The sequence below is a fragment of the Amphiura filiformis genome, chromosome 14 (assembly GCF_039555335.1).
Source record: "Amphiura filiformis chromosome 14, Afil_fr2py, whole genome shotgun sequence".
Taxonomy (NCBI): domain Eukaryota; kingdom Metazoa; phylum Echinodermata; class Ophiuroidea; order Amphilepidida; family Amphiuridae; genus Amphiura; species Amphiura filiformis.
In genome coordinates this window covers 45,516,734-45,539,946 of record NC_092641.1, presented here as the reverse complement: position 1 = coordinate 45,539,946, position 23,213 = coordinate 45,516,734, and the positions used below count along the sequence as shown (strand labels likewise).

The 23,213-nt window shown below is 35.5% G+C and overlaps 1 protein-coding gene across 4 annotated transcripts in view; it reads left to right on the top strand.

The window, feature by feature from the left end:
- The window catches only part of LOC140170180 (neurotrimin-like), a 116,245-nt gene that overhangs the window by 61,230 nt on the left and 31,802 nt on the right, over positions 1–23,213 (top strand). For 2 of the 4 annotated variants that reach the window (XM_072193508.1, XM_072193506.1), the window contains exon 2: positions 18,537–18,707. The exons of 1 other annotated variant lie outside the window; for it this stretch is intronic. In XM_072193508.1, the coding sequence (XP_072049609.1) occupies positions 18,537–18,707 (171 nt within the window). Of the gene's footprint in view, positions 1–18,536; positions 18,708–19,992; positions 20,155–23,213 lie in introns of all 4 variants that reach the window. One more of the 4 variants, XM_072193507.1, reaches the window with a different exon arrangement.

Sequence of the window (23,213 nt, the reverse complement as noted above, 5' to 3'; positions counted from 1 at the left end):
ATTGGAATGTTATTGTCAGTACTTTACCCTCTACATTTTTAAACATCGTGTGAAGGAATTATAAACAAAGTGTGATAGTTATTAACGGGGGAATTGGGTTAACATGATCGGAATGTGTTATATCCCTTAAGAAGGATAATGATCCCAAAGCAAACGTCAACGTATTCAACAGTATAATAGAATATGCCAAACAGATGTCAAATAAGCTGTATCAAAGATGCTGTTATTATGTTCTTTTGATACTGATTCATAATGTTATCTCAGAAATGAAGAAATTCTGATGGATTAAAGTTAAGTAATGAAAAGACCATCGCATAACGGTAAAAGTCCCTTAGCAATTTCGACAGCTTTAGTAATTTTATAAGGTTATAAGCAAGTTATGATGTTATTTAGTTCTCTGGAATTTAAAACCAAGAGCAATATGGTCCATCGGTTCTTCTGTCCAGCTTTCCAGAAAGTGACCATTCCCCTGAGACAATGGCTTTAACGGTTAGTAACAGGTATCAGTCAGTTGGGGGAGTTTTGTAGACCTTAGTATGTTGGGGTGAGTCTGTAGCCTATTATGCGTTTTACCAGGCAAAGTATGATCGAAGTGCCGCGAGCTCCAACATTGAAGATTCGAACCATAGCAAGGACGATGTGTTGGATACTTCAGGATTTATATGTCATGGATATGGCCTAGTTGTGATAGTCTATAGGAGCTCAAAATCTCACACGGGCCTTAATTAAGGATTGAGTTCAACACCCATGTCAATCAATGTTTAATGACATTAAACCTGTGTGACCTTTCGTGACCTCTAGCGAAAAACATACCCTACAATAATGTAGTCCACTATCCCCAGCAGTCATCTAGAGGGTCTATACTAACACCTCGTGGTATAAAACATTGGTAGACATGGGTTGACCTTTTTTTTTCAAAACCCTTTCTCCTAGACTATGAAGTGTGAAATGAATGTCAGAGCCTGTACAATAAGATACTTGTGGAAATGCTTTGGACTCACCAATGACGCATATGATGAAGTGAGCTATTGCAGGTGAAACCAATACACCCCTTCATATTCTTAATCTTCCACATAGTGATTGTGAACTTCAAATTGGCTACCTAAAAGGGTGACTCCATTATTTTGTAATTCACACTCCCTGTGTGGGAGATTAAGCACATGTCTTCCATATGGGGTGTATGCATTTCAATAGGAATAGCCCAATATGAAACATCCGCATAATTTTTGTTCAAAAGTAAGTGATTTTTAGCTAATTAAATTTCTCATTGACTCATACATAAAAATGTCGTTACCAAGGTCACGGTGAATACAAGAACATAATGTAGCACATCCCTTATACATATTTTATATGGATCCTAACCTCATCTTGTGGATAATAAATGAACCGTTGAGATAAATAAAGATAGACATCATTAGCGTCTCTTAACCTACATCTGCTGAACAGGGATAGTGCTGATACTATGGATCAGAACAGCCTCATCCCAATGCCATAGTCCAATAACCTCAATTAAACAATCATAGAGAAGAATTTGACCTCAAGTTGCGGAGTATGAGTTTGAGTACCCACATTTTTAAAGGTTATTCAATGAATGTGCAACTGTATTGGGTTAAAGAGATGTGCTCTGATAGATGAGCATCTTGTGGATCCTAGTGTGATCTAGTTCATCAGATAAGACAAGCGAAAAGCAAACAAGAATTGAACATGATGTCGTTGCTAATGTATGCTTAAGGGCTCATACCACAACATCAAGTTCCTGTTCTTTTATGAGTTAAGTGGAACACAAAAGTTCGCCATTTTCTTATTGTTAAAACTCCCTAGTGCATTCAAAACGTCATTTTAATATACCGTAAAGATTCTCCTAACGTCGCTATGGGCTCCCTTGGCATAAGTGGAATTTTAGGCACAACCTAAAAGTGCCTTCCCGTAAAATTCCCACCAGCAAATAAGAGGACGGAACCTTAATTCATGTTGGGATTTTAAAGGAGGGAGCCTTCTATTTGCACATAGTGCGCCATTACTTAGTTAAGCTGTTTAATATTTCGCAGTGGTGCATCGAAAACGATGTAAATCATACCAATCTAACAGCACAATGCCTCTATGTTGTTACGTCATTTGGTGAATTCAACTCCAACAAAAAAATCATAATTGTTTTTTTGCGAATGAAAACGCTGTTGTTGTTTTGTTATTTCCGTCAGATTGGTTGGACGTGATGTAATGGTGTATGGTGGCATTTGTTTACGATCACACAAGCACACATCTGATTCTTAACTATTGAACGAAGACGTACTGCAATGGAGGACCGTCCTCACTAGTCTTCTTTTTATAGCTGCAATGAATTGCAATAGCGCATGGACAGATAATGAAAGATCCACGATTTGCTCCAATTTTACCAGGCGTATCCATGGTCAGATAATGAATGTTACGCCCTCGGTGTAAGGTTTCTTACCCAATGTCCACGTTTGATAGCAGAATCTTGTAGGGTGGTTGGGGTATTTTTATATGCATGCATGTTTATGTGTGTAGGCGTGTATTAATGGACAATGTGTCTGTGTTTAATCAGAATAACTCGCCTGTGAAGAAGAAAGATATCTAATGGTATTACGCTCTCTCAAATTTCAACAATTATGGCGAGGAAATCTCTCTCAATAATACTTAGCCACTATAGATAGTGTCATTTCAAGCACAAATAGTGACTCGTGCATTTTCAATTATAAGGCTTTGAAAGGTATTATATAGATACATTTTTTTGTTTACTTTTTTTTCAGTATTGATTATTTTCTTAATGTACAGGCTTAGTATTACCCTTCATCAACTATTCTTAAAACAAAAATATACATTATAGTTTTTTGTTTCAGTCAAAAAACGTTGATGTAAGTGTAAGTTTATGATGACACGTACAACTGATGAAATCAATCACTTTTATCAATTATCATCTTAACTGTGTAAATTTCTTTTGATTCATAAAGCGAGGTTGATAAATCTACATGCAAGACACCTCTTCTGGTAATAAAATAACTCAAATAAAACCGTGTGGGTTACTTAACATTTCTAACTATAGCGGGAGTATATCATATCAATAATCTTATTCCCTGGACCATACATCATCAGGTCCAGCATTACTGATTAGTCAATGATAGGTAATAAGGAGCTCGAAGTAACTCATCGCCACTTTATACGCATGATTACCATCATAGTCTGACATTTTCCCGCCTTATACAGATTGGCGGGAATTCTAATCACGTGCCCACGTTTCACACTTTACCCTCCTTCTAATACGCGTGCCAGTAGCGCCTTGTTAGTATAGAATTAATATTAACGTCATTTAAGGTCGTGACTTGGACACGCTTTAATGACATTGTGTTGTGAAATTTTAACAATGGAATCTGTAATAGAATGCGAACGTCATGTAATTTTATAAGAACGTTGACATTTAACATGTTTGAAATGTTAAAAGTTAATTTTAGGGTAAAGAATGACAATTTTTGGATATCTGTAAAAATAAGCATTATAGATTTTAGTAGAGTTCTCTGTGTCAGATATTTGGATCCCGCTGGATTTGCATGCCAAAATGGATTTTATTGGCTAACTTTGTCAATATTGTGGTGCTGATTTTTTTTTTTTTTTTTTTTTTTTTCAATGGCGTCTTCGGGCGTTACCTAATAATAATAATACATAAGGAGCTGTGAAGTAATTATGAGCCGAGGTAAATCCCCCCCCCTTGACCTGCCAAAAATGCCTTGCCCCCCTTGGCACATGCCAAATTTTTAGGATCCCAATTTGCAAATATTTGCAGATCAAATATTGCGAGCCCAACGAGCGTCCTGCCAAGAATTGCTCATCCCCCTTTCGGCTGACCAAACATTTCTTTTTCCAAGAATTGCCCCCCCCAACCATTGCCCTCCACGAAGGCGTATAATTATTGCACAGCCCCTTCAAAATATAAATTTCACAACAAGATTATCTGATTTGTTATTATCGGTTAGCTTTAGGAAGCCCAACTCATGTACCAAAGTAACTTGTGCGTTGTACCTATTTGTACATTGGCTATATAAGCGTGGTCAGTGACAGATTCTTAACGCTTTTCAGATTTCCTTCGTATGCCTACATAAATTTTACTGCGCATTTAAGGTGAAGTTCACGACTTACATCGTCCTGATATCAAGTGGTATTTGATTGGAAACTAGGATTTGTTGAAAAAAAAACCCAAATAACAAAAAAAAAATAGATGACTACTTTAAAATTGTTGACAAATGAGGTCCTGCAAATTGATTTTTTATAATACTACCCACTTGTAAATATCATTCCTATATTGCTCTAGACAATATTGATGCATCTTGGCTTCATTGAAACAAGCCAGGAAACAATATTTACTGAAGACAAGCAGTGTGTGGTTTAGATGTCATGTTGTTGTCTCAGATAGCATAAAGCGTGCTTGTAACAACTATAACTGAATATAACAAACATATGGATGAGACAGTACACTGCAAAAACAACTTAGCCGACAGGCAGTATGCTTTAATTTGTTATCCCCGATAGCAACTCCGAACGATGTCGACATATATATTATATTGGGCTATTACAGTTAAAATCCATACTACCCCTTCAGGTTGAAGCTTCGTCAGAGGGTGTATGAAATTCAAATGGAGCTGCCTAATGTGTTAATTCCATTTAAAATACATACTCCCTCTGTGGAAAATGTTTTTAAAATCTCCCACAGGGGTAGTGTGGATTTCAAATTGAAAAGCCCGTTTGAACCTGTGAGTGAAACAGAACAAGGAATGGTCATGTTATTGTTATGTTAGCTATGAATGGGAAGTAATATGTTTATTCTGATAATAATACAGCAAATATGGATATAAAATATGTATGGAATGATTGCAGTCTGGTATCATTTTACTCTGTGGACAAGATGATTCAGTTCGGTTGTTTGTTTAAAACTATCACTAGTGGAAAATTTGCAATGAGAATTCTTTCAAAACGATGAGAATTGGACACAAGTATGAGAATTTAAAATTTTCTCATTTATATAAAACTTTCTCATTCAAATGAATGAGAAATACCAATTAACGTGTCAACCACCTGTCACATTGTTTTAAATGAGAAAATTAACCACTTGTGACAGGTTGTTGACACGGTAATTAATATTTCTCATTCATTTGGATGAGAACATTTTATATAAATGAGAACATTTTAAATTCTCATACTATTGTCCAATTCTCATCGTTTTGAAAGAATTCTCATTTTCAATTTTTCACTAGTGTATGAAGGTCTCTAAAATGATAGTACAGTTCGAATCACGTTAAGATTCTTACTTTTATTGGTTATTCATTTGAAAATCAATTTCTAGATTACTTTGACATCATAATTCAAAAATGAATTAAATAAAGCATACGTTGTAAAAATGTCATGGTTGGCTCAGCGCAACAAAGCAATTTGACATTTTTTAATTTTAAGGGTTACAGGAATCATTTAAATTTAACAAAACTTTTGATTGTTTCTCAACTATAATTGACTTATTTGCGCGTGGTCTCAAACCCACATGTCTTTTCCCTTTAGATATAGGGCTATTCCAGCTGAAATCCATACACCCCTATGGAAGACACAACCTTAATATCCCACACAGGGAGTGTAGATTTCAAATGGAGTCACCCATTCAGGTTACCTCATTTGAAATTCACACTCCCTGTGTGGGAGATTAAAGTAGTGTATTCCATAGTAGTTGTATGGATTTTAACTGGAATAGCTCATTTAGTACAACAACGTGACGGGCCTTTATTTTCAACGTATCAAATATCTTAAAGGTATTTTCATAATTAGTAACATTAGATGATAAAGCTAAGGGTCCCAGTACAATGGGCCTCACTCCTGGCTAGATACATTTCGTTTACTTTATTTATAATTGGATCTTTATTGCGTCAGACACTTGAATTAGTACTTCAATGCAATTAAGTTACCATGTTAAAGCAACATTTAAGACTAAACTGCTTGTTTAGTTTAGGTTGTTGAAACCTTTTGCTTTGTTCAATCTAAACGATATAGATAAAACGTTTTGCATCATTTTTTTCCATGTTCGGGAGTGTAATAGAGGACGGAGGCACGAAGGAAACAGACAATCGTTTGCTTACCTTACATAAGAACCCATTACACAACAAATAGAGTACTAAAACTAAATGTTGATAAAGCTTTCGGCTAACAATGCCGTCATTACATCTACTAACGGTTTATAATGATGGGTTCGCAAAATTTGGGCTTGTCAAGAAACAGAGTACATGACTTTTAGCACGTCAATGATTTTTATGCACGCCAAAGGGCCAAACGATTTTTTGGCACACTATGTTGAAAATGCCTTCACCAGGAGTAAAATTATTACTGCATAACTCTTTGAAGTGCTTCCTCTGATGCCTCATTTACAGAAAGCGATACTTGATCATGGTGTAAACAGATTATGTATATGTAATGTTGTATTTAGTGAATCTATGCCTTATAAATTAATGCTGATTAGCCTGGTGAATTCCACCAGAAGTGTGCTTATAAATGCGCCCTGTGGAAGATTACACAAGTATGCGAAGTTTGGGTACCTACTCGAAGCATAAATAATATGTGATATTATAGGATAGCAGCTATGATACCGTACAGTATTATAAATTACCAGAAGGCATATCGGGTGCAATGTGTTAGTTTAAACTTTAAAGTAACACTCACTCAATCTAGTGTGCCAAAATAGTTTTACTGCACCAAACAATTGTAAGGTATGTTTAATGAGATGTGTATCACATCGCACCTTTAAATATTAATTTCACCGTCATTAGGAATGACTTAAAAAAATGTTTGAGTCATATTGCTACACCTTTTCAACAATTACTACTTTTGTGGCTCTGACAAAATGTTATTTATACTAGTAGGTATGTTATGTGGATTTACTTATATAACTATTACGTAAACCTGGCCAATGCAGTCCAACTGGTTCCGGTATATTGGAGCATCAACTGAATTTCCGGACTTTGCTTCGTTTGTCTGTATCTTTATGCATTGCTGCATTAATGGCTTAAGATATGAGCATTTGGAGATTGTTTCCTGCTCGGTGTAATAGGCGATCTATGGACGTACCCACGCAAGTCCGCTTTTAACATAGCAGCCAAGGCATAATAGTACATGGTGTTACGTAACCCAGTGCAAAATTTGCTACACTAGTGGAACCAATGCTTTTTAGCTTCTGAATACCCCTACGAACCAAACCTGAGTTGGTTCCATTTTTTCGAATGGGTCTTCGGCGGCCATTTTGAAATTCAAAATGGCCACTATTTTTAGCCTTTTTTAAGCCGTATTTGTCCCGAAAGCGCACAAAGTCATATTTTTCTTAATGATTATTTATACTTTTGATTGTCAAAATCCACTAAGAACATGATTAGGATCATTTTCTAGAATCCAAGATGGCTACCAAATCCAAAATGGCCGCCAATTTGTCTAAAATGGTCTGCCAGCTATAAGGACATTGATTTCGTTCCTTTTTCCTGATTAATTTCGCTACTTATGTTTCTGAGAATCCACTGAGAACTAAAAACTTAATTTGGTCCATTTTCTCCAATCCAAGATGCCTCTAAATCCAAAATGGCCGCCTTTTATTAAAATATGGCATACCGCTTTTGGCAATTACTATCATCGAGAGTAAAATACATGTATCTCATTTCTGTCAGATATGAATATTAAAATGATTCTAAACATCTTAAAGTAGTGCAACAACATTGTTTAAGGAGAATATAGGTGCATTTCACCTTTCAAAATGGCCGCCAATGTGTTTGAAATTGGCTATGATTAATTTTTCAGCATTTATGCAATGAAATGCAGAAAATCATGTTTTTAAAAGTTGAAATATATTGTAATTCAACTTTAGACATTTATGATAGAGTTGACCTTGAGGCATCTAAATGCCTAGTTGTCATCAATACTCATCATCTATGTTATCAGTATTTTCAAGTTCCTCAGTTTGGTGCACAGAGCTGTATTGGTACACTCTTCATCTGCTCCACAAGCACATACTTCTGTACAAGTCAGCTCAGATAGTGTCGTCTGCAGGAACATCTTCTGGAGCATTTGCTTATTCCACATCCGCACCTAACAAGCTCGACAACAGACTCGGAAGCTATTGCAATGTCTGACAGCATTGGTACTGGAATGTTATCTGCATCACTCGGCCATCCTAGTTTGAATGGGTCTGGAATATTTGGATGTACCACAAGGTCTTGACTCCAAACATTCTGCATATGCGCCCGCATAATGTATTGATGCCACGCACAGAAGTTGGAGGGATTTTATCAATCCCCCTGGTTGGCTCTTGAACCGTTTCCGTCTCAGTTTTCAGCTGTGTTGGCCTGTAGGTCGTTTTTTGTGCCCATGAGCCTGCACAAAAACCTCTCACAGCCTGAAACAACACTTTGAGAAGGCATTTCTGCATCACCAAGTTGACTCAGTGCTGTGAGTTCTTCAGGTGTTGCTTCAGTGAAGACCTTGAAAGCAGCCTTCTTGCCTATACCTCTGATATGTCCACATGTGTTGCATCCTGTTAAACAATGAAATCCCGGAAGCGCTGCTGCTTTTGATGTCCCAAGACGGATATGTATTGGTTTCAGCAAGATTTTCCTTCTGTTGTCACCTCTTCCCATAAGTATGGTTGTCTGAAGACCAAGAACCATGAGTCTTCGAAGAGCAAGGACCATAACATCTGTATCTTGGGTCATGATATGGACATTCTTTCCAGCTTCAGAGATCTCTGCTGCATGTAGCATGTTAGAGTGTCTGCTTCCTCTTGTGTACTAACACCTGTCGATGGCTGCAAAACTGTTTGCCAGGTAGATTGTGACGGAGCCCTTAGTTTTATTGTTATAGCCAAAAATAGCTTTGAGTCATGGATGGGGGTTGTGTCAGCAACAATGTAGGCTCTCGCTGATGATTGGACTCATAACTTGCGACGTCTGATTATATCGTTGATTGAGTTTTCTCTTCCATAATTATCAAATATGACACGGCAACCTTCATAGTAACTCTAACACGTCTGCATGTGAAAAGCAACATGAATGATGTTCCGCCATCGACTGGAATGTGTTGATACCATGCACCAGAAGTTGCAGCGATTTTATCAATCCCCCTGGTTGGCTCTTGAAGCGTTTCCATCTCAGTTTTTCAGCTGTGTTGGCCTGTAGGTCATTTTTTGTGCCCATGAGTCTGCACAAAAACCTCTCACAGCCTGAAACAACACTTTGAGAAGGCAGTTCTGCATCACCAAGTTGACTCAGTACTGTGAGTTCTTCAGGTGTTGCTTCAGTGAAGGCCTTGAAAGCAGTCTTTTTGCCTATACCTCTGATATGTCCACATGTGTCGCATCCTGTTAAACAATGAAATCCCGGAAGCGCTGCTGCTTTTGATGTCCCAAGACGGATATATATTGGTTTCAGCAAGAGTTTCCTTCTGTTGTCACCTCTTCCCATAAGCATGGTTGTCTGAATGATGTTCGTCTGATTATATCTTTGATTGAGTTTTCTCTTCCATAATTATCAAATATGACACGGCAACCTTCATAGTCACTCTAACACGTCTGCATGTGAAAAGCAACATAAATTATGTTCAGCCATCGACATGTGTTAGTACACAAGAAGAAGCAGACACTATAATCATGCTACATGCAGCTAGCAGAGATCTCTCAAGCTGGAAAGAATGTCCATATCATAACCCAAGATACAGATGTTATGGTACTTGCTCTTCGAAGACTCACGATTCTTGGTCTTCAGACAACCATGCGTATGGGAACAGGTGACAACAGAAGGAAAATCTTGCTGAAACCAATACATATCCGTCTTGGGATATCAAAAGCAGCAGCGCTTCCAGGATTTCATTTTTAACAGGATGCGACACAAGACTGCCTTCAAGGCCTTCACTGAAGCAACACCTGAAGAACTCACAGCACTGAGTCAACTTGGTGATGCAGAAATGCCTTCTTAATGTGTTGTTTCAGGCTGTGAGAGGTTTTTGTGCAGGCTCATGGGCACAAAAATGACCTACAGGCCAACACAACTGAAAACCTGAGACGGAAACGGTTCAAGAGCCAACCAGGGGGATTGATAAAATCCCTCCAACTTCTGTGCGTGGCATCAAACACTGAGACGGAAACGCTTCAAGAACCAACCAGGGAGGATTGATAAAATTCCTTCAATTTCCTAGTGCGTGGCATCAACACATTCTGCGGTCGCATATGCAAGCATATGTTTGGAGTCAAGACCTTGTGGTAAATATTCCAGACCCGTTCAAGCTAGGATGGTCGAGTGATGCAGATAACATTCCAGTACCTAAGTAGAGCAGATGAAGAGTGTACCAATGTGATAGGCCTACAGCTGTGCACCAAACGGAGGAACTTATGATTCAGGGTCAGCTCTATCATAAATGTTTGAAAATGAATTACAATATTGAAATTTCAACTTTTAAAAACTTGATTTTCTGCATTTCATTGCATAAATGCTAAAAAAAATTAATCTTAGCCAATTTCAAGACAATTTGGCGGCCATTTTGAAAGGTTAAATGCACATATATTCTCCTTGAACAATGTTGTTGCACTACTTCAAGATGTTTCGAATCATTTTCTTATCCATATCTAACAGAAATAAGACGTAAGATAAGATGTATTTTACTCTCAATGATAGTAATTGTTCAAAGCGGTATGCCATATTACAATAAAAGGCGGCCATTTTGGATTTAGAGGCCATCTTGGATTGGAGAAAATGGACCAAATTAAGTTTTTATTTCTCAGCGGATTCTCAGAAACATAAGCAGTGAAAATAATCAGGAAAAAGGAAAGAAATCAATGTCCTTATAGCTGGCAGACCATTTTAGACAAATTGGCGGCCATTTTGGATTTGGCAGCCATCTTGGATTCTAGAAAATGATCCTAATTATGTTCTTAGTGGATTTTGACAATCAAAAGTATAAATAATCATTAAGAAAAATATGACTTTGTGCGCTTTAGGGACAAATACGGCTTTAAAAAGGCTAAATATAGTGGCCATTTTGAATTTCAAAATGGCCGCCGAAGACACACTCGAAAAAAATGGAACCAACTCAGGTTTTGTTACCTAGGGTATAAGGAAGCAAAATAACCTTGGTTCCACTAGTGTAGCAAATTTTGCACTGACTTATGATAATTCTACGTAACACCATGTACTATAAGACGATTACTCGTATTTGGCCGCGCTGATAAGGTATGGACGGACTTGGAGCTGCTCAATAGCTAAACGTAAATGATCATCTAGCAACACCCAATAATCCTTTAAAAGTAACGTACGAATTAGAAAATCTCGAAAGCAGATTGTGCATTATAACCATGTGGTTTGGACTAATACCATGATATCATCTCATGCTTAGCGTAATGCGAGACTGTTCATCACATGATAAACAACAATGAAAAGCTGGATATGGAGGGGTTCCAATGTTGTGTTATTGGGTGCTGTCATGCTGCTAGATGATCATTTACGTTTAGCTATTGAGCAGCCCCAAGTCCGTCCATACCTTATCAGCGCGACCAAATTTTGTGGAGCACGTGTGGCCGAGTGGATAAGGTGCCCGACTCATAATCCATAGGTTGCGAGTTCGAGCCGCGCTCGTGCCAACGTGTTGTGTCATTGGGCAAGGCACTTTATCCTCATTACCTACTGGGGTGGGGTGGGGTTGGATTGGATGTGTGTATAGTTGTTTGTTTCAATGTTGCAATATTTGCGCTGATTAAGCTGCTGTCTGCAATTTGCATTGTGTCTGTTTAGGTGTGTTTAATGTACAATTCTAGCAATTTGACCTGCGGGTCACCATTAGAGTTTGAAATAAAACTTTCCTTTAAACCTTCCTTTTACTGTTATTATTCTCTACTTTAATTAAAAAAACAACCACAACATGGGAACCCCTCCAGATCCAGCCTTTCATTGTTGTTTATCATGTGATGCTACAATCTGTCGACATTCAATCATCGACAATATATATTGTTACTCCAAGTATTGTAATACACTCAAGGTATCCGATCATGAATATTACCTTTTAGTGACAGAAGATTTAAGGTATACTTTTCATGTGGAAATGCTAAGTATTGGAATGTCTCAATTGTAGCAATAAACCTTTTGGGTAAATCCCGAAGAGTTGTTGCCTGAGGTTGTTGTTGTTGCAACATCCTATATTTTTCTATATCAATAGTCATAATTATATTGATTATGCATTTGTGTAATAGCTATGACTCTTCTATATCCAATGATTCCAAAATGTGACGTGTCATGTCAAAAGGAGACACTTTTGGGCAGGTTATCAATTTTGAGGTTTTTACATATCTTAAATATAGAGATATTTTGCTCCACAATGCCGTTTTCCCCAATGAAATCAGACATTCCTAAGCGAAGATATTGAGTTCATAAGTTATGGTATTATAAAATTGGAAATTGAGATATCGGCCTTTAAAAATATTATTGACAATGTTGAGAGTAGGAATTACCAAGAAAAATGTTTCAAAAAATACAAGATGCCAGTTATATTTCGGTCTGAAACTATCAGACAATATTCTAAACACTAATAACATCACAAATTCGCAACAAACCCACATTGTGAAAAAATCTCCCCGGGCAGATTTTTGGCTATTTCTCCATTTGCGATCCTGCTCAAAAGTGTCTCCTTTTGACATGACACGTCACAAATAGGCACAAACATTTCCAACGTAATGTCGTAACATAATGTGAGCGCGTCTCCACAAAAGTAGGATCTAGGAAAGTCTGGTTATGTAGAATAGTCGAACATACGATTTTTACCTGATTTTCTGTGGAATATGAAAGGAAATGATAGTTTTATATTAACATTTAAGGCTATTATGTTATACATCACAAATTAAAACAAAACTATTTCGGGAAATCTTAGGGAATTTCTGAAAATCTGAACTTAAAATGAATATGAAATAGTTTTGTTTTAATGTTAATTTCCTTGAACTATCAAAACCAAAATGAACTGTTTGTATGTCACCATGTTTGAAAAAATCGTTTTAATTAACAAAAGTTGTAGCTTCGGAAATACTCAATGGCATTCTGCCGATTTTAATTAAAAATTCATAATGAAAAAAGTAAATGAGATATTTCGATTGTTCTTTTTGATTTTGAAAGTATTAGTCAAGTTACACAAAGTAGTGCAAAAAATGTCCTCACATTTGATTGCAAAAATGGTTTCTAGAAAAGGTGTAGATTTATTTAGTTGCAAAAGGCCTTACATCCACAAAATGCGCGATATAAAAAAAAATAGGAAGGCTTGAAAATCGTACCAACCCTATTCTTTTAGTTTCTATTCGTTAAAACTTTATCCAAAACCAAACTGAATCAAATCGAACAAGTAATAATTCACAATCAAAAAAAGTTGTTTTTCTCAAAAAGTCAAAAAGTGGATAGAAGGGCTTTTGCAAATAAGCTCTTCATATAGGATTAAATGGCGTAGGCGGCTTTCGGGATTCACCTAAATATTGCATCATAAACAAAGCGAGTACCTGTACCCCTTAGCTCTGATTTAATACTTCATTTGTTAAAATTCAGTTGAGAATACTATAGAGGAAAAGTGGATCAAAAGCTCAAGGAAGGAATAATATCAAAAGTTGCATTGTAATGTTCTAATTAATAGAAAGCACAGTGCTTTTTTTCTTGTTCGAGAACGATTTGTGTGCAAATCAATACGACATCAAATGGAGCAATCCGCAAATTTTGAATATGCATCTTCGGATTTTGGATCATGTACCGTGCCTTTAATTCTTGACTGATTTCAACGAATGAGGTCTTAAATCCGTGCTAAAAGGTGAAGCTATTGGCTGCTGCATGGTTCTAATTAAGACATAAATGTAGTGTAATCAAGCAAAATCAGTCTGAAGTCGGTCACATACAATTTTCAGGTTCTTATTGGATTGTAACAAGCATTTGCAAAGCTACATTTTGAAGAAAAAAAAACATATTGAAATTGGACAACCAGTTCACAAAAGATATGAGCAGTTACAGAGTTTCCAAACAATAGGAAACAAAAAGCTATATCTTATATTTCCGACTTCCGACTGAGACTGAATTTGCTTGAAAAATCACATCACATAATTTATGTTTTTCTTTAGGATATACATGGGTGAAAATGACGGACACCTTGATTCTTTTGCTGTCTATATTACAGTTTTCTGTGTGAGAAAAAAACCACCAAAGAGTGTAAGATTGAGAAGTTGTATTTTGTTTGCGGTTGTTTTGTATCGTGAGATATCCAAGAGAAAATAACATATAAAGAAACAGGCCATAGTCTGACGTCTTACACTATGGACCACAATGGCCTCAACCCAATAGCATGTACGAACTATTATGAAATTGGTTAATGTTTTTCAAACCTGATTTTTTGGCATATTTGTAATGTTTACACATGTCCCAAATTGTACCTAAATGGAATTTGTTGTGTTTGTAGTTCAACAGAGCAAAGTTAGACATAATGTCATAATTCAAAGAGTTATGGCATTATGTCCTCCTGTATAACTGCGTGTTAAACGACCAAAATAACAGGCAGGGTTTCTTTCACGTTACCTTGTTATTTCAGCTCAAAATGGACAGAAACCTTTCCCGGTAATTATTACTAGCATTATTTCAGCATTTTGAGTATTATAATAGCAAAATTAAAATTGGAAGGAAATCGTACATTAAGGCTTTAAACAATCACAGTGCGAAATTTGACCTCAAGTTGCTGAGTATGAGGGTTTGTACCCAAAATTTCAAAGATCATTCAATGAATGTGTAAATGTATTGGGGTTACATAACTGTGCCCTGATGGATGAGTATGTTGTGGAACCTGGTGTTATTAGCTTTGTTCACGGATTTGCTCTTGTCAAATCTTGCATTGTTGTCCTTGTCATCTTTTTCCGCAGCGGAAGATGCTACGGGAAATTTAAGCTGCTGCGGAAGGCGCTGGCGAAAAATTAGCCGCTGCGTCTGTCGTAACGGAAGACGCCCGCAAGATATCGGAATGGGCCATTCCATTTAAAATCCACACTACACCTGTGGAAAATTTAGCTAAGGTCTTCCACCGAGGGAGTATGAGTTTTGAATAGAATAGACAATTGGGTAACTTTTATTTGAAATACTCACTCCAGTTGTGCAAGATATAGGTAAATCCATAATACAGGGGCAGTATGGGATTCAAAATGATTAACCTTGACCAAATACATTTGAAAAACATACTCCCCTGTGGAAGATGTTTCCAAAATCTTCCACAGGGGTAGAGTGGATTTAAAATGGAATAGCCCAATATAAAGCCTGGCCTTATTGGATCAGATAGCGAAGTATTTTTGGTGAGATATATCAGACAAATTGCATTTTGAATACGAGGAATTCCCTTCTGATATCAAATAACTTTTGATACTTTGACATTCGTGATATAATACAAGTTTTATGGCGGATTATTAAAAACTAAAAGTTTTTTTAATTTTTTTTATGTTTAACAATCCTCGAAGTGAACTTTATCAATCTAATTATGTACTTAAAGTTTATGTAGCCGTCCATAGATATACATTTATGGAATGGAAACTAGTCAGGGAGTCTGCATTTGTGATTTGGTATTTATAAAAAGAAAATATAGTAAGTTTAGAAAACAGTGAAGCAAACAAAATGTTTGTTTTTTTGTTATTTTCTCTAAAATAGTTGCTTTACACCAAACATGTGTTTATATTAGATTCCTTGACTATTTCTCCAAAATGTATACTTTTTATTTATCTTGCATGAATAGTTAAGAAGTTATACATGTTCGAAACATTATCATAACAATAGGAATTACAAAAAGGATTATAAAAACGGGTTATGCGATACGACATACTTTGTGAGCAGGGTTAATGTAATTAATTCAAATGTTATATAAACATTTTGTTTGAGTGCCGTAATGTCTTCCGGTAATGTTCAATCATTGTTTGGATCAATCAAGGACATTAAAAGGATATTGATGTCACATTGCATCAAAACTTGTTTCATTTCTGGAATAAATTAACCAGACTCAGGACTGGGTCACTTTATTTACCTTCCCCTACTAAGCATAATGACTTTTCTAATACAACACATCAAAATATTCAAAGAGTAATTCGAAAAAATATATGCGTCACAAGTGACCTACATGTAGCGAGTTGCTTTCAAATAAAATAATAATGTCCTCTTTGCACGCCATGATGTTTTTTCCTATGTTTACAGGATACACATGTAAGGTTATATTCCAAGTGTAGACACTGAAATCATTCATATTGCAAGATAAAGATAAATTTATTGTCACTTCAACTCATCCCCAAGTCGTATGGTTCAGGAAAACAGAGAACATGCCTGAACCACATGATTTTGGAATGACTTGAAGTGACGTCCACTTCAGATGAGCCTGGTACTTATTCCTAACTATTATGTAAAATGAGACACATGTAGCAGCCGACAAGTGCATCGTTTTGATATGGATGTACACAATTAAGAAGTTACAGCACTTATAATTAATTAATTTGCACAGTCCCCTAAGTTCGAAACATTATCATAACGACAGGAATTACAAAAAGTATTATAAAAACGTGTGTTATGCGATACGACATACTTTGTGAGCAGGGTTAATGTAATTTATTGAAATGTTATATAAACATTTTGTTTGTGTGCCGTAATGTCTTCCGGTAATGTTCAATCATTGTTTGCATCAATCAAGGACATTATAAGGATATTGATGTCACATTGTATCAAAACTTGTTTCATTTCTGGAATAAATTAACCAGACAAATCAGGACTGGGTCACTTTATTTACCTTCCCCTACTAAGCATAATGACTTTTCTAATACAACACAACAAAATATTCAAAGAGTAATTCGAAAAAAATATATGCGTCACAAGTGACCTACATGTAACGAGTTGCTTTCAAATAAAATAATAATGTCCTCTTTGCACGCCATGATGTTTTTGCCTATGTTTACAGGATACACATGTAAGGTTATATTTCAAGTATAGATACTGAAATCATGCATATTGCAAGATAAAATTGGTAAGGAATCTATAGCAGCAAAAAAGCTGCCTTGTGTGTAGTATCTTTACCGTAATCCAATAATTTCATTAGTTCAAGTTTTTAATACTACCTCTCCGGGTGAATATGTAGTGATTAATTTTATCCACATATATAGTGGATAATACAAAGTGACGATTGGATAATGTTGACACAAGACTTTGGTTGTTTATAATATAAAACCATAAAACGGAACACAAAGCTGCCGTTGTAGAAGCAACAGTATAACATTCCGATAACCAACCTGTTCATTGCGGATTAGGAGTTCCTTATGAATTGCAGAACAGGTGCAGGGTTATCGAATGTTCAAGATCTGTTACATGCTTGTACCAATATGATCTCAACATCAATCTAGAAGACAAAGTTCTTTAAACTCAATTTGTTTGTACACACGTAGAATGACCTTTAAATGTGTGGAGTACAACAGCAAAATCAGTCGGAACTCGGAAATAGTGATTCTGAGATATAGCCAAACAAAGGAATATTTTCCTTTTGTTTCCTGTTGTTTTGGAAACTCCTTAATTGCTTATATCTTTCGAACTGTTTGGTTAAATTTAATGAGGTTTTCTGCAAAATGCAGCTTTGTAAATGCATTTTACTATCCTATAAGAAACTGAGAAACTGAAAAACTGAAAGTTCCGAATGATTTTGCTTGATCGCATCACATATACTCCACTTTTTGAGGCCAACTTGAGCTATGAGGGCTAAAGAAATACGCCAATGGGAAAGAGACCATTTCATATAGTGAACAGAGTTGGATAAGCTTCAAGTCACTGTCTGACTCTGATTATATAAATTAATTTAACTAATCAAATGTAAAAAGAGAGGTGTTGTTTAAAGTTATTACAGATGAAAAGATGTCGATGAAAGGATAGAGAGAATTTAACTAGGGGGAGCGGGAATCAATGGGAGACGGAGAAAGAAAGAAGATCGAGTTAGCAACACAAACAATATTATATATTATCTTTACTTGATCATCTAAAGTTACATTGCTATACTCGGGATTGCTATATGTTTCAACCAATATGATTCCTCAGTTGTTAATTTTCATATCCCATGTCAGACAGAGGACGTATTTCCAGCCAATTAATTTTAAATCAATATACATGTTGCTTTATATTTTAAGGACTTCAGACAGACACATTGTTCGTCACCAAAAAACCTTTCAAGTTAAAATGATAGAAATGACAAACTGACAGAAACATATTATAGCAATCAATTTATTTAACACATAAAAGCATTTGATTTTATAGCGATTAATGCATTTACACTGCTGTATTGTTCCTATTTTCCTCATTATAAAGAGTGACATTGTCTAATTGTTGTTAATTTTAATTAATTTTACTTTACTTTAACAGGTTCATTCTTCAAGTATCTATCAGCAATACCTTACTGATAATTGTTATTGTATATCGTATCTAAACTAATACAACCCTTTTAACCTGATTTAGCTCAACCAGCAGCGGTTCAAGACCCCGTCCCCGTACCGAATATGATAGTCGTGGGTTCGACCATTGTTCCAGACGACGCTTGTACAAAAGCTTGCTTACGACAGGTTGTGCCAGGTGAACGCCTAGGGGCCAATATTATAAAATGCAGAAAAGATTGCGCAGGTGCCGAAGGTTAGAAGATAATCAGTCAGCATGTTAACAATGCCTGCTGTGACGTTGGATGATAGTGCACGAGAAATTATTATTATTTAATCACATGTTAGCATGAGAAGTCAACAATATGTATGTTATCAAATCAACTATTTTAACTACTCGTACATATAATATGTTCTATTCATGTTTATCCTTGTTCGCAAAAACTTTCTTGTTGGCGCGGTTTCATTTTTACTTTTGTTTCGTTGTTTGCAAGAAATATTAATAAATATTTAAGCAGATAATTCTGATTTTTTTTTATTTTGTGAAATTATAATACTTCTGGGACTTAACACTGAAATCAAAGTTAAAATGTAATCAATAGTAAAATGAATAACGGGAAAAGTAAATATACCTTTTGAAACTAAACATTAACATTAATAACTGATCAGATATGTCACTTGAGCAACACTTTGTGCTAAGAAGATAAAAATAAAATGTTGACATAGTAAGGGTGTCTATAATAGCGATACAGACTCAGAATTGTGTCATATTTTCAGATTTCTTAAGCGTCATATTTTAATATTGAGATACATGTACGCTTATGGTTACAAAGCAGTACTTCGCATTATGCAGCCGTTGCTGCCGACGACGAAAAGAAATGAAACCCATGGTGGATTTTAAACTGTTAATTTTTTATAAATAATGTAATTATTTTGATCTCATAATACTACATGTACAATTGCGTAATTTCAGTCTAGAGAAAACTTTTTCCTGCAATATATTACAACACATTATTATATTGTTCTTCTTTGGGGGTTCTCGTCCACAAGCTAGTCAACATTACATGTAACCTAGCCAATAGATTTACCACACTCCTTATCCTAATCTTACTCCTTACCCGTACCCTAACCACATTGACATTGATAACTAAGCGCGGGGACCAAATAGCAAGAGTACTAAATAACGACAGACGTGATCATTATGCTACAAACTTCATAAACAAACCAGTCCTATCAGAAATGTTTCCAGCATGACACTTACCAATCTGACAAATGATTGAATCAAGAGCAGGTCACTTTCTGGAAAGCTGGACTGAATAAAGACATCCAATGCACATGATTCCCCACCTATTTCATATATTGAGCTTATGGCTGCTATTGGTTACATTATCTTATAACCACATATCGCACTCCGGCTGGGGGGGGGGGGGGGCGTACATGTAATTATCTAAAATGTCTGAATGCGATAGAATGCATAAAAGGTCCAAAGTTGACAATAATTCTGTCCTTTGACCTTCCTGTTACAAATCGCCATACTATAGGAGAGGCAGGAGATGGAGTATTGGTCGGTTCCACGCAATACCCATTTGACGAAGAAACACAGAAATGTATTGAACAAATGGCTAACCCCGATGTGAAGATCGGGGCTTGGTTCAGAGACTGCCGAGAAAGATATAAGGGCCTTGTTGCGGAGGACTATGAAGGTATGTAGCAAGGCTACTGCTTCCGAACATGTCACGATGCTTTTCATAAGCTGTTTAATTGTTCGCAGTTCTTTTTAACTGCAATAACGGATTTTGGCTGTTAGTGGTTTTCAACATCCGAGCATGAATGAAATGCATTACTAAAAAAGGCTGTATGCTGCTACTAATATCTAATATAAAGCTTAACCAAGATAATTTACGACTTAAAGTATAAAAACATTATCCCTTAGTAAAATGTGTTATTTATTCATTTTAAAGGTTTGTTTCATGCATTAAAAATTATTCTTACAATAATTTTATAAGCTCTTTCGAAACTATTTTTCAAGTGAATATACTTTAAAAAAAATATTTTAACTAACTTAATTGACCAATCGTTATTGAAATCCCGATATTACAATTAACACCTGTCCTTTGTTTTAAAGAAGTTTGAATTCTATAAAACCATTATGCACAGATACTAACACATTGAACCAATAATACTATTCCAATAATGACACTGCTATGTCAATTCATAATTTATTAATTCCTTTCTCCCATCGCAAAAAACCTCAACAACTATTATATTCGCTTTGTATTTTTTTTTTAATTGCATGGCTTTGTTGTAAGTTAATCTCCTTTATTGTATTATTAAGTTTTACTAACACTAAAGGCAAAGAATATGACTTCAATAAATACCGAAAAATGTGTGCCATATATCATTGCAAACTATGTTGCCATGACAATCTCTATATCACACGTGAGAAACGCGAGAAACACAAACGTCTAGAAACGAGAGAACATGAAAATTTCTAGAAATATTAGAAACATGAGAAAAACAAAATAACATTGTTCTCAAAGCTCAATAAATTCTTATTCAAGTATAATAATTCTAAAGTGTGGTTGCATAAATAGCAGGAAATATCACTCAGTTGATAAATTTTTCATATTTCATTTGTTGAAAAATCAGTAATTTCCCAATCTAACATCAAAACTTTGTGTCGATTTTGTATCAAAACGCTCACTCCCATCTGGCTTAAGGGGGTACTACACCTCTGCCCAATTTTGTGCCTATTTTTGCATTTTTCTCAAAAATTATAGAGCATTGGTGACAAGTAAGATATGTATATTATAGGGGCAAGGACTACAACTGCTACACTGGAAATTTTATTTCAGCAAAGACCACAGTTGTGGAGTTACAGTCAAAAATGAGGGAACACCAATATGTCATCAATAAATCAATAACTACTTGCCTTGAGTTGCTGAATTTTCAGTGCAGTAGTTGTAGTCCTTGCTATAATATACATATCTTACTTGTCACCAATGCGCTGTAATTTTTGGGAAAAACGCAAAAATAAGCAAAACATTGGCTATGGGTGTAGTACCCCCTTAAATATTATAACAGGTCCCTTACAAAAAGTAATTATGTGAATTCCACTTAATTTCAAAAATTACACGTTTCTTGCATAACATAAATGTATTTCGAAAACCAAGTTATAATTTGACCTAATTAAACAGTCCCGAGTAAAATCACGATATCTACTTTTTTAATTGCTGGCAATTGCTATTTTTAGGTTGGCTAGCAGCTGGACTGCTGCACAATATTCCAAATTTTGAGATATGTTTCGCAAAATTATCATTTAGATATGTTTCAATTGGGAAAATAGGACAATAACCTTTTAATCAAAAGAATAGTACTGTATTTTTTTATAGATTAGTGAGTAGTTATGCGTGAGAAACGGTCATCTGAAATGTAACCAAGCGTGTCGCACAACGTGTTTGAAAAATATAATTATTGTGTTCAGAGTATAAATATATGATTAATTTAATATTTTAGCCTTGCTATTAACGTGAAAGTTGTTAAAATAGAATGCTAACGAATGCTTATAATTAACCTTATTGTTTTATTCATAATACAGGAATGATTAATTGTTGTTTGTTTGTGTTTTCGATATTCAATAATTCTTGTAAGAATGCAATTAATACTATGCTGCTGTGTATTTTTTATGTATTGTAACTATGCACGGCATGTATGCATATCGAAGTTGAATATTAATGCATATTGATATATTTTTGACAATGCAACATGTATGTTTTAAATGATTTATATACTATTAGCTTGAATTCTTTTGTTTCTCTTATGTGCCGAAGCTAAAAGGAAAATATAGTTAATGCATGAACTCAAAAAGTGCATGGCGATTTGCTAAAAGATATTATATTAATGATATGAATGTGAATTGTACGGGAAAGTTATTTATTTGATGTATTTTATCTTGATTAATTTCATCTTCAAAGATAAGTTATGAATTCAATTTGAAAGCTATCAATTACCTTAAAATATTGCAAATGGATGTTTGCTTTTTTATATTGATTTCTGGACTCAGTTAGTAAATGATTTAAAATTAGAAACTGTATTAGAAAGCATACTAAAAAAGATGGCTGCTGCGTGAAATTTGTAATGGGGTCGCTTAAAATGAGTTTTTGATCATGAAACCCAAATTAGACCTGGAATATGCAATGTCTCTACCAAATATATTTATAAGGCTCGATCTTATTGGTTGATACTGCCGTAAATACCACTGGGTGTCACTCCCGCACGGTCACTGAGAGAAACAAATTAGTGACCCAGGGGTTTCAAATTTAGATGGTGTGTACACCTAAGCCACAGTCTGTTTGAGAATGTTTTTGGTCAATTTGGGGTGCCGATTCCATCCTGTATGTATACGTTTACCATAAAAGGTGTGAAAATACCTCAAAAGGTACTTAGTACTTAGAAGGTAACACATTGGTCAAATTTCAAAATTGGTCACTTGCGACATACCGTTCTAAAGTTATAATCTTGAGAAAAGGGTCAAATATACTTCAGAAATAGGTCAAATTATACTGTTTCTCCACTTTTATGACGAGACGACTAATTTGGTAGTGTTTTAAACAAAACTTACCAACTTTGAAATTTGATCCTTGTGTTGCCCTTTTATGACCGTTTGGGGGACTTTGTGCAAAATTATACATAAAAGAAACGATATCAGCACCCCAAATTGACCAAGAACCATTGCTAAAGAGACTGTGGCTCTCTATAAAGT